At 50.9% G+C, this 10,378-nt stretch overlaps 2 protein-coding genes across 3 annotated transcripts in view; both read right to left on the reverse strand.

Moving 5' to 3' along the window:
• Positions 1 to 9,027, reverse strand: part of TIMM44 (translocase of inner mitochondrial membrane 44) — a 15,343-nt gene extending 6,316 nt beyond the window's left edge. Inside the window, exons 1-9 of one of the 2 annotated variants that reach the window (XM_027706095.1) lie at positions 8,980 to 9,027; positions 7,761 to 7,865; positions 7,503 to 7,668; positions 6,637 to 6,717; positions 5,209 to 5,358; positions 3,726 to 3,865; positions 2,993 to 3,078; positions 599 to 691; positions 158 to 282 (exon numbers count right to left, since the gene is read on the reverse strand). In XM_027706095.1, the coding sequence (XP_027561896.1) occupies positions 158 to 282; positions 599 to 691; positions 2,993 to 3,078; positions 3,726 to 3,865; positions 5,209 to 5,358; positions 6,637 to 6,717; positions 7,503 to 7,668; positions 7,761 to 7,801 (882 nt within the window). In that variant the 5' untranslated portion in view covers positions 7,802 to 7,865; positions 8,980 to 9,027. Of the gene's footprint in view, positions 1 to 157; positions 283 to 598; positions 692 to 2,992; positions 3,079 to 3,725; positions 3,866 to 5,208; positions 5,359 to 6,636; positions 6,718 to 7,502; positions 7,674 to 7,760; positions 7,866 to 8,979 lie in introns of both variants that reach the window. The other variant, XM_027706094.1, reaches the window with a different exon arrangement.
• A 581-nt stretch (positions 9,028 to 9,608) lies between these two features.
• HNRNPM (heterogeneous nuclear ribonucleoprotein M) overlaps positions 9,609 to 10,378 on the reverse strand; it is a 22,908-nt gene continuing 22,138 nt past the window's right edge. Inside the window, 1 exon segment of the mRNA XM_027706100.1 lies at positions 9,609 to 10,146. Within this exon segment, the coding sequence (XP_027561901.1) occupies positions 9,983 to 10,146 (164 nt within the window). The 3' untranslated portion in view covers positions 9,609 to 9,982.

The following is a 10,378-nucleotide window of genomic DNA, read 5'->3' on the forward strand; positions in this document are numbered from 1 at the left end:
TGGGCTCCAACTTCCTTTCCCGAGGATGTTTGAGGAGCAAATCCCGTCCCGCGTTTTTGTTCGGGCGACGGGAAAAAACGGAAGGATGAAGTAAAAAAATGTAAAAATAAAGGAAAAAAAGGGAAAAAAATCCAAGGAATGCCTTTTCCCCTCTCACCTCCAGGACGTTGGGGATGATGTCCCGCTCACACTGCTTCAGGAAACGATCCTTGTCAAAGGAGGGATCCACTTTGAGGATCTCCGTCAACACCTCCGACATCTCCGTCTTGGAGAACAATCCACCTGGGAAAACAAGGCAGTGGCATAAAACCAGCCCCCAGGAGAGGGGGAACAAGGCAAGAGCAGAGGGAGGATTGACTTAAAGCCAATCTCAGGCTTTAAGTTAAGCCTGAGATTTATCCCAGAGATTTATCCCAGGCTTAACTTGTCATCTCAGAGCCCTTCTGATCGCTGAGTGATCCTGGAGAATGATCCAGGCAAAACGCGTGGAAAACGCATGGAAAATGCTGGAAAGCTCCAGAATTTGTCCCAAAAGGTGGGAAATAGCACAAGGAGGAGCAGATCCAGAGGCAGAGGGAGCTCAGGGAGGAGCTGTTACCTATCAAGTCGGTGACTTTGTCGGTGACGGCGCGGGACGCTCGGATGAAGGCATTGTCGCTCTCGTCGTACTTCATCTTCATCTCAAAGAACCCTGCCAGGAGAGCAGAGAGAGCTCAGAGACCATCCCAATCCAGGAAACCTGCCAGGGCTTGGGAATCAGAGCTCCCAGTTCCCTCCTCAATCTCCTGGCTCGCAACAGGCACCGACTGCGAGGGACCTTTCCCGTCGTCCTCCTTCTCAACCCTCAAGAACTGGTTCTCAGCTCCCAAGAATTGGTTCCCAACTCCCAAGAATTGGCTCTCAGCTCCCAAGAACTGGTTCTCAACTCTGAAGAACTGGTTCTCAACTCATAAGAACTCGTTCTCAACTCCCAGGAACTGGTTCTCAGCTCCCAGGAACTGGTTCTCAACTCCCAAAAACTGGTTCTGTCGCTTCAGCTGCCACAAACTTGGGAGCTTCTGGAACATTTGCAGGCAGAAAACACACCAGAAAACTGCCCTACACCAGGAACAGTCTGATTAAACCAGGAATAGTCTGATTACACCAGGAATAATCTGATTAAACCAGGAACAGTCTGATTACACCAGGAATAGTCTGATTACACCAGGAACAGCCTCACCCCTCGATTCAGTGCCCTACACGGGGCAGGAGATGTGAAAATCACCTCAGAAAGTTTCACCAGGGGTGGAAAATCATAGAACAGACCTTAAACCTTGCCAATTTTTTACTAAAACGGCCAAAAATCAGTGAGGATGCAGTTTTTAAGCAGCTCCAAGTGCTCCTCAGCCTCGCTGAGGGAGGAAGCCGAGCATGTCCCGGATCCAGAAGGAAAACTCTGCAGAGGAAAAATCCCAAGGGCTGAAAAGGGCAGGGGGGGACCTAAAAAAACCCAGATATTGAAGCAAACAGGGCATTGCTGCAGCAACTCAGGGCTCTGGGCACCATCAGAGGGATCAGACCCACAGAAGGGATAAACGGGCCCCGCAGGGAAGTTGTTCAGTTAAAAATGGGAATCATTCCCTGGAGGATTCTCCTGCCAGGAGCACGGAGTGTTCTCAGCGTGGGACATCCAGGTGGTACCTGAAGGCAGAGCCTGGGGCAGCTGCAGCTCAGCCTGGACTCAAAACCTTGGAAAGGTGCCTGAAGCCTAAAAAAAAAACCCCCCAAGCTCGGGCAGATGGCTCAGGGCTGGAGGGGGGGGAGTTTGAGGAGCACCTCTCCTTGGAAAACCTGAAAAATGGGATGTGAAACCCACTCCTGGACACTTCCCAAGGAGCTCTGCTTTAAAAGCTGGGAAGAAACAGGATGTGAAGTTAATTATGTTGTACTTTCACACAATCATTTGGTTCCTTAACAAATCTTTTCCCCCTCCAGCACTGCCAGGGATGGGTTTGATTTGTTGAAGGATTCTGGTTTTAGGGCTTTTTCTGCCTCTCAGAAACATTAAATACTTAAATAAACTACCCAGAGATATTCACAATTTTTAAGGTTTTGGAATAAAAACGGGAAGGAGGCGAAGTCCCAAATATTCCAGAGATCTGGGCAGGTGCCAACAGAAACCAGATTTTAGGATCAGGGAATCCCAGAGTGGTTTGGGTTGGAAGGACCTTAAAGATCATCTCATTCCAAACCCTGCCAGGGGCAGGGACACTTCCCACTATCCCAGGGTGCTCCAAGCTGGCCTTAGACACTCCCAGGAATGGGGCAGCCACAGCTTCTCTGGGAATTCCATCCTAGTCCCTCCCCACCCTCCCAGCCAGGAATTCCTTCCCAATATCCCATCTATCCCTGCCCTCTGGCACTTTGAAGCCATTCCCTGTGTCCTGTCCCTCCAGCCCTTGTCCCCAGTCCCTCTCCAGCTCTCCTGGAGCCCCTTTAAACCCTGGAAGGGGCTCTCAGGTCTCCCTGGATCCTTCCCTTCTCCTTGGACACTTCCAGGGCTGGGGCAGCCACAGCTTCTCTGGGAATTCCATCCCAGCCTCTCCCCACCCTGTTGATTCATAAGGATTTTCCTCAGCTCCAGGCCAGGAGGAGCAGATCTGGTGCCCTCTGCTGCCCTCTCCCTGCTGCTGGACCTGTCCTTCCAGCCTCTTCCCAGAGCCACCACGAGGGAAAAACGGGACAAAGAAGAGCTCAGTTCTTTTGGAAAACAGGTTTTGGTGCCTCCAGGGACTGATCCAGCAGGAGGGGCTGGAACACAAATGGAGCAGCTTGGAAAAGCTGCAGAGCTGTCAACTCTTCCTCCCCCTTCCCATTCACACCACTCCAAACCCCACAGGAAGGCTGGGAATTTGGGATTTGCACAGATGGAATGAGACCCACACCAGCAGGAATCAGGGCTGGGAAAAAGAAGGAAGCTCCTGCTTTGCCTCCGAGCTCTTGGAACACTCACTGTTGAAAACCACGTTGTTGTCCTTGAAATCTTTCCACTGCTGGTACCACTTGGAGTCTTTGTGCAGCACCATTCCCATGGCCTCCCTGGAAAGGGCAGGAAACAGGGATAAAACAGGGATACAGGGGAGAAAATTAACTTACAACACTGGGAGAACAAAGAGGAGGAACATCCCTGCAGCACTGAACAGAAGTGAGGAGACACATCAGTGATAAAACCATAAATTATACAGCAGATAAATTATAACCCCATAAATTAATTATCATTAGAATTACTTAGAATTATAATTGGAAGTAAATTAGAACCCCATTAATTAATCAGACACCCTATAATTGGTACAGCAGGAAAATAATACACCACATAAATAATAATTGACTTAGAGGGTCGAGGCAGTAGGGAAAGCAAAGGAGCTCAGGCTCCTAATTCCAAGCCTAAATCCATGTGGAGATGTGAAAACTGACAACAAAACACGTGCCCAAGTCAAAATTTCATCTTTGACCATTAAATTTATAATTTTCAAGTGCCCACTTTCACTCTGGGAAGACTCAGGATCATCAGCTCCCGCTGGGAATGTGCTTTTCATAAGGAAAATCCTTATAAAATCCTTATAAATGTGCTCCTTCTCTCCCCCCAGAGCCTCATCCAGCTCCTGGATTTTAACCCCTGTCTAGTTTGGAAGGTTTTTATTCAATCACACATAGAAATATCCACCCCAGATGAGCCCAACACCTACTCATTGGCCTCGAATATCCTCTCCTCTTTGATCCTCTCTCCGGAATATTCCGTCCGTTTTCGGAGCCGCTCCGGCCGTTTGTAGGGCCCAGTTTGCCCCAAAACACTTTCATCGATCTCCTTCTTAACAGTTTCTACTCCCTGAAAGGAAAAGAATCCCTGTTAAATTCCATTTATTGTCCCCCTCTCACCCTTCCCAGAAACTGCCCCTGGAGCCTTCCCTTCTCCAACCCGGCCTTGGACACTCCCAGGGATGGAGCAGCCACAGCTTCTCTGGGAATTCCATCCCCACCCTCACAGGCAGGAATTCCTTCCCAATATCCCATTTAAATTTCCCCTCTTTCACTTTGAAGCCATTCCCTGTGTCCTGTCCTTCCATCCCTCATCCCAAGTCCCTCTCCAGTTCCCCTGGAGTCCCTTCAGGCCCTGGAAGGGGCTCCAAGGTCTCCCTGGAGCCTTTTCTTCTCCAACCTGGCCTTGGACACTTCCAGGGCTGGGGCAGCTTTTGGGTGACACCAAAACACACGAACCCTGACATATTTTCCACCAAATCCGAGCTTTGGGACAGAGCCAGTCATTCCCAAAACACCCCAGTGCCTGCCTGGGGAAGGATTTGCTGCCCTACATCCCAAACCCAGCAACCACCTCCCACAGGGGCATCTTCCAGCAGCTCAGCCCCTCCAGCCAGACCTGCTGAGGGAATGTCAGACCTGCCAAGGCAGTGCCAGACCTGCCAGGGGAGTGTCAGACCTGCCAGGGAATGCCAGTCCTGCTGACGGAATGCCAGGCTTGCCAGGGAATGCCAGACATGCCAGGGGAGTACCAGACCTGCCAGGGAATGCCAGACATGCCAGGGAATGCCAGATCTGCTGAGGGAATGCCAGACCTGCCAAGGAATGCCAGACCTGTCAAGGGAGTGCCAGACCTCCCAAGGGAATGCCAGACCTGCCAGGGGAGTGCCAGACCTGCCAAGGGAGTGCCAGACCTGCTAAGGGAATGTCAGACCTGCTGAGGGAGTGCAAGACCTGCTAAGGGAATGTAAGACCTGCTGAGGGAGTGCCAGACCTGCCAGGGCAATGCCAGACCTGCCAAGGGAATGCCAGACCTGCCAGGGAATGCCAGACCTGCCAGGGAATGCCAGACCTGCCACCACACCCCCAGTTCCCAGCCCAGTTCCCCTCTGGCTCCCACTGGAGCCGTGGGTTTAATTTTAAGCCCCGGCACAAACTCCCCCCTCACAGCTCCCACATTCCCACTGGGAACGTGGGAAAAAAGAGGGAATTTTCCACCTAGACCTGGTCTCTTCTGAGTCACATCCAGAGCAGCTCTTGGAGCAGCTCCTGGGGCCATAAAGGGATTTTTTTAATGGAGCTTTCCCCAGTCTGAGGTTTGGTTTAACGGATGGGAATTCTGTGGCCCGGGATATTGTGTGGTTGTTGTTTTCCAGGCTTTTCCCGGGGCCTGGATTCCTGGGAATTGTGTACCTGAGAGATGGCTTTGAAGGCTGCAGTCCTGCCCAGCTTCTCCCCTCCCTTGGTGACAGACTCAGCCGATTGTTTGGCCGTTTTTGCCGCTTCTTCCACTCCCTCCTTGATCCGGCGGCCGATGTCGCTCTTGCTGACCTCGTCCAAACTCTGCCAAAAAACAGGGAAGGGGAAGGGTCAGAGCAGCTCCTGCCATTCCTTGTCCTCATCCCAATCCCTCTCCAGCTCTCCTGGAGCCCCTTCAGGCCCCAGAAGGGGTTTAAGGTCTCCTTGGAGTCTTTTCTTCTCCAGCCTGGCCTTGGACACTTCCAGGGATGGAGCAGCCACAGCTGCTCTGGGAATTCCATCCCAGCCCCTCTCCACCATCCCAGCCAGGAATTCCTTCCCAATATCCCATCTATCCCTGCCCTCTGGCACTGGGAAGCCATTCCCTGTGTCCTGTCCCTCCATCCCTTGTCCCAAATCCCTCTCCAGCTCTCCTGGAGCCCCTTTAGGCTCTGGAAGGGGCTCCAAGGTTTCCTTGGAATCTTCTCTTCTCCAACCCGGCCTTGGACACTCTCAGGGATGGGGCAGCCATGGCTGCTCTGGGAATTCCATCCCAGCCCCTCCCCACCCTCCCAGCCAAGAATTCCTTCCCAATATCCCACCTAAATTTCCCTCTTTCACTTTGAAGCCATTCCCTGTGTCCTGTCCCTCCATCCCTCATCCCAAATCCCTCTCCAGCTCTCCTGGAGTCCCTTCAGGTCCTGGAAGGGGCTCTCAGGTTTCCCTGGAACTTTCTCTTCTCCAGGTGAACCCCCCTCAGTTCTCCCAACCTGGAGAATCCCAAATCCCAGCATGGTTTGGGTTGTGGGCAGGGACACCTTCCACCTACACCAAGTTGCTCCAAACCCCCTTCCAACCTCAGCTACTCCAAAATTCCTGGAGTTCACCATCTCTAAAAAACTGGGAATTTTCCACCTGGAACTGGCACTTCTGAGTCACATCCAGAGCAGCTCCTGGAGCAGCTCCTGGGGCCATAAAGGGATTTTTTTTTTCTAGAGTTTTCCCCAATCTGAGGTTTTATTTAATGGATGGGAATTCTGTGTCCCAAAATATCGTGTGGTTGTTATTTTTCAGAGTTACTTCATGCAGGAATATTCTGGAAAACACACCCAGTGTCCCCTCTGAAATCCAGGGTGATTCCTTGCTGGAAAAGGTGTGGATGGAAGAGATGCCAGAGGTGTGATCTGAGGCAGAAATTGGAATTTCAGGGGCTTTAAACATCAAGGAGCAGCAAATAAAAGGCTCCAAAAAAAGCTCAGTTTGTTCCTAATTTAGAAAATCAACCACTTGGCAACGAGGGAGGGGAAAAAAAAAGGTGATAATTCAAATTACACCCAAATCTCCCACTTAAAGCTGAATTTCCTCTGGGAAAGGTCCTTTTACCTCTTTAACTGTCCCTGTTATTTCTTCAAGTTTCTTTTTAATCACTTCTGAGGTTTTCACTGTTTCGGATTCGATGGTTTTCTGGGGGGAAAAAAACCAAAATGAGGATCAAAAACCCCTCAAAACCAGTTTAGCACACAATAAAATCCCATTAAAGCTGGAACTGAGGGCAAAAAAATCCCATTTCAGGAGCTCCTCACTTGAGCCACCAGCTCAGTTTGGCAAATAATGTTTAGAGCTCTCAAAACCAAACTGTTTAATGCCAAATTTAATGGCAAATTAAATGCCAAATTTAATGCTACATTTAATGTTAAATTTAATGCTAAATTTAATATCAAATTCAATGCCAAATTTAATGTCAAATTTAATGCCAAATTTAATATCAAATTTAATGCCAAATTTAATACCAAATTTAATGTCATATTTAATGTCACATTTACTGTTAAATTTAATGCTAAATTTAAAGTCAAATTTAATGGTAAATTTATTGCCAAATTTAATGTAGAATTTAATGTCAAATTTAATGCTACATTTAATGCCACATTTAATGCTAAATTTAATGCCCAATTTAATGTCACATTTAATGTCAAATTTAATGGTAAATTTAATGCTAAATTAAATGTCAAATTTAATGCCAAATTTAATGCTAAATTTAATGTAGAATTTAATGTCTAATTTAATGTTAAATCTAATGCCAAATTTAATGTTACATTTAATGCCAAATTTACTGTCAAATTTAATTCCAAATTTAATGTTAAATTTAATTCCAAATTTAATGTACAATTTAATGCCAAATTTCCATCAATTTTCCCGAGCTTTTCCCAAAACCAGGCCCCCAATTCCCATTTTTCCCAGGAAAATCTCACGTATTTCCTCCGGGCTTCCCGCAGAGCATCCGACTCTTCCAGTTTTTTGGCCTCATCCCGGAATTTCTGGATGCTTTCCTTCATCTCCTTGTTTTTGGCCAATTCCTGTTTGATGTTCTCCACGAAACCCGAGATGAAGCCTTTCCTTCCTCCCGAGGAATAACACCTGGACTGGAAAAAATCGGGATTTTGGGATAATTGGGAGAATTAAGGGGCAAAACAGGGACTGGAATCCCACAAATTTCGGCTTCAACCAACCTGGGGGGTGTCCAGGGCAGGGCCGTGGATCCTGTACACATTCCTGGGAAAGGCAGCGATGGGATAACGTCTGGAAAAGAGCCACAGGCCACCCAGGAGACACTTCTGCAAGGAAAACACCATCCCACAGGTCAGGGAACATTCCAAGAGCTGGGATTTAGGGATGAGTTGCTGCCCAAACCAACCCACCCCAGAGCCGAAACGTGGCACGGACAGGAAGCAAATCGAGTTTTTTTTTTCCAGGAGAATTCTTCCCAAATACGACTTTGGAGGGAAAAGCAGGAATTTCCAGGTTGTATTTGGGCAGGAAGAAACCCTCTGGCCTCAAATCAGAGCAGGAAAGATCTGATGGATCCCAGAAAACCAGCCAGTGCCAGGGGCAGTTCGGGATGGAGGGGGTTTAAAATCCCATCCAACCCCACTCCATGGGCAGGGATTTGGGATGGAGGGGCTTTAAAACCCACCCAATCCTACCCAAAGCAGGGACAGTTTGGGATGAAGGAGCCTTAAGGATCATCCAAGGGCTTTAAGGTCCATCCAATCCCATCTCCAGGGCAGGGACTGTTTGGATTTAAAGACCATCCAATCCCACCCCTGCAGGGCAGGGATTTGGGATGAAGGGGCTTTAAGGACCATCCAAACCCAACCCACCCCAGGGACAGGGGCTGTTTGTAATGGAGAGGATTTAAAGACCATCCAATCCCACCCAGTGCCAGGGACAATTTGGGATGGAGGGGCTTAAAAACCCATCCAACCCCACCCCAAAGCAGGGACAATTTGGGATGGAGGGGCTTTAAGGACCATCCAATCCCACCCCATGGGCAGGGACAGTTTGGATGGAAGGGCTTTAAAACCCATCCAATCCCACCCAGTGCCAGGGACAGTTTGGGATGGAGGGGCTTTAAAACCCATCCAATCCCACCCCTGCAGGACGGGGATTTGGGATGGAGGGGCTTTACGGAGCATCCAATCCCACCCCACGCCCCGGGCAGGGGCAGTTCCCTCTCGGGGTCGCTCCGGGCTGTCCCGGGGCAGCGGCAGCAGCGGCCGCGGGTCCCCCGGGGGTGACACGGCCGGGCCCGGGGGGGGGGTGAGGGCAGGGCGGGCCCCGCGCTGTGCCCCCGGCCCGGGCGGCCCCGCGCTGCCCTGGGCGTTGTCCCGCCGCCCCGGTTGAGCCCCGTTTCCCTCCCCGGTTCCCCCCCGCTCCCTCCCCGCTCACCCCGCACCCTCCGGCCGCCGCCATCGCCCCGCGCCGCCCGTGACCTTCGCGCGGCGCCGCGCGGTGACGTCACTGCCGCGCGACGGCCGCGGCCACGTGGACGAAGGGAAGGGACGGGGGTCCCTCTTTGGGGGGACAGAGGGACAAACAGACACCTCCGGGGGACAGAGGGACAGCCGGAGACACTCCTGGGGGACAGAGGGACAAACAGACACCTCCGAGGGACAGAGGGACACCCGGAGACACCCCCGGGGGACAGAGGGACACCCGGACACCCCCAGGGGGACAGAGGGACACCCGGAAGCATCTAGAGACACCCCTGGGGGGACAGAGGGGCGGGCACCCAAACACACCGCTGGGGGGGACAGAGGGACACCCCGAGACACCCCTGAGGGACAGAGGGACACCCAGAGACACTCCCGGGGGACAGAGGGACACCCAGAGGGACTGGGCTGAGTTTACTGAAGCCCGAGTTTACTCAGGGCTGAGTTCACTGGGCTGAGTTTACCAAGGGCTGAGTTGACTGAGAGCTGAGTTTATCCAGGGCTCAGAGCTGAGTTCACTGAGCTGAGTTCACCCAGGGCTGGGCTGACGGGGATTTTCGCCGCCAGAGTAAAGGACGCCGGGCCTGCAATATTTAACTTGCTTTATTATCAAATTCAGACTGTTTACATCTGTCATGTCAACGAGATGCCACAACTACAAAAAAAGATTGTGCCACGTTGCAGATTCCGATGCAAAAAACCCGGTAAAATGGCGATTTCACCCGTTTAAAAAAAGGACTTAAAATTTTACTCCAGAAAGCAACTGGGTGGTTTTTTTTGTTGGTTTTGTTTTTTTCTGAACACCTTTAACATCCAGTCAAAACTCATATGTGGTTAACGGGAGAGAGAGAGAGAGAGAGAGAGAAAAAAAATAAAAATCGGAAAATAAAAATAACAAGCCCTGGTTTTGTTAAAGAGATAAAAAGGAGGGAGGGGGAGGAGGAGGGAAGGGGGGAGGCTCAGGCGTTGCGGTCGATCCGCACGTCGATCTCGCGCCCGCGGAGCTGGATCCCGTTCATCATCCGGCAGGCGCGTTCCGCCACCTCCGGGGACTCGAACCGAACCACCCCACAGCCCTTGGACTTCCCGTTCTCCATCTTGATGTCGGCGTAGAGGACGTGCCCTGAGGAGAGACACGGAAAGAAGTGATTTTAACAGACATGTCGCACCTCGGGAAGTCTTCCATGATCCCCATCTCACCATTGGTTAATCAGAGATCAAATCAGTCCAGCAGTTTAATGAGCTAGGGAGCCTCAGCTCCTTGGATGGTGAGAGTGATGGAGAATCATAGAATCAGCTGGGTTGGAAGGGACCTCTGAGATCATCAATCCAACCCTTGATCCAACCCCGCCGTG

Source organism: Neopelma chrysocephalum, unplaced genomic scaffold (genome assembly GCF_003984885.1).
Source record: "Neopelma chrysocephalum unplaced genomic scaffold, ASM398488v2 Primary Assembly neopelma1_363, whole genome shotgun sequence".
Taxonomy (NCBI): domain Eukaryota; kingdom Metazoa; phylum Chordata; class Aves; order Passeriformes; family Pipridae; genus Neopelma; species Neopelma chrysocephalum.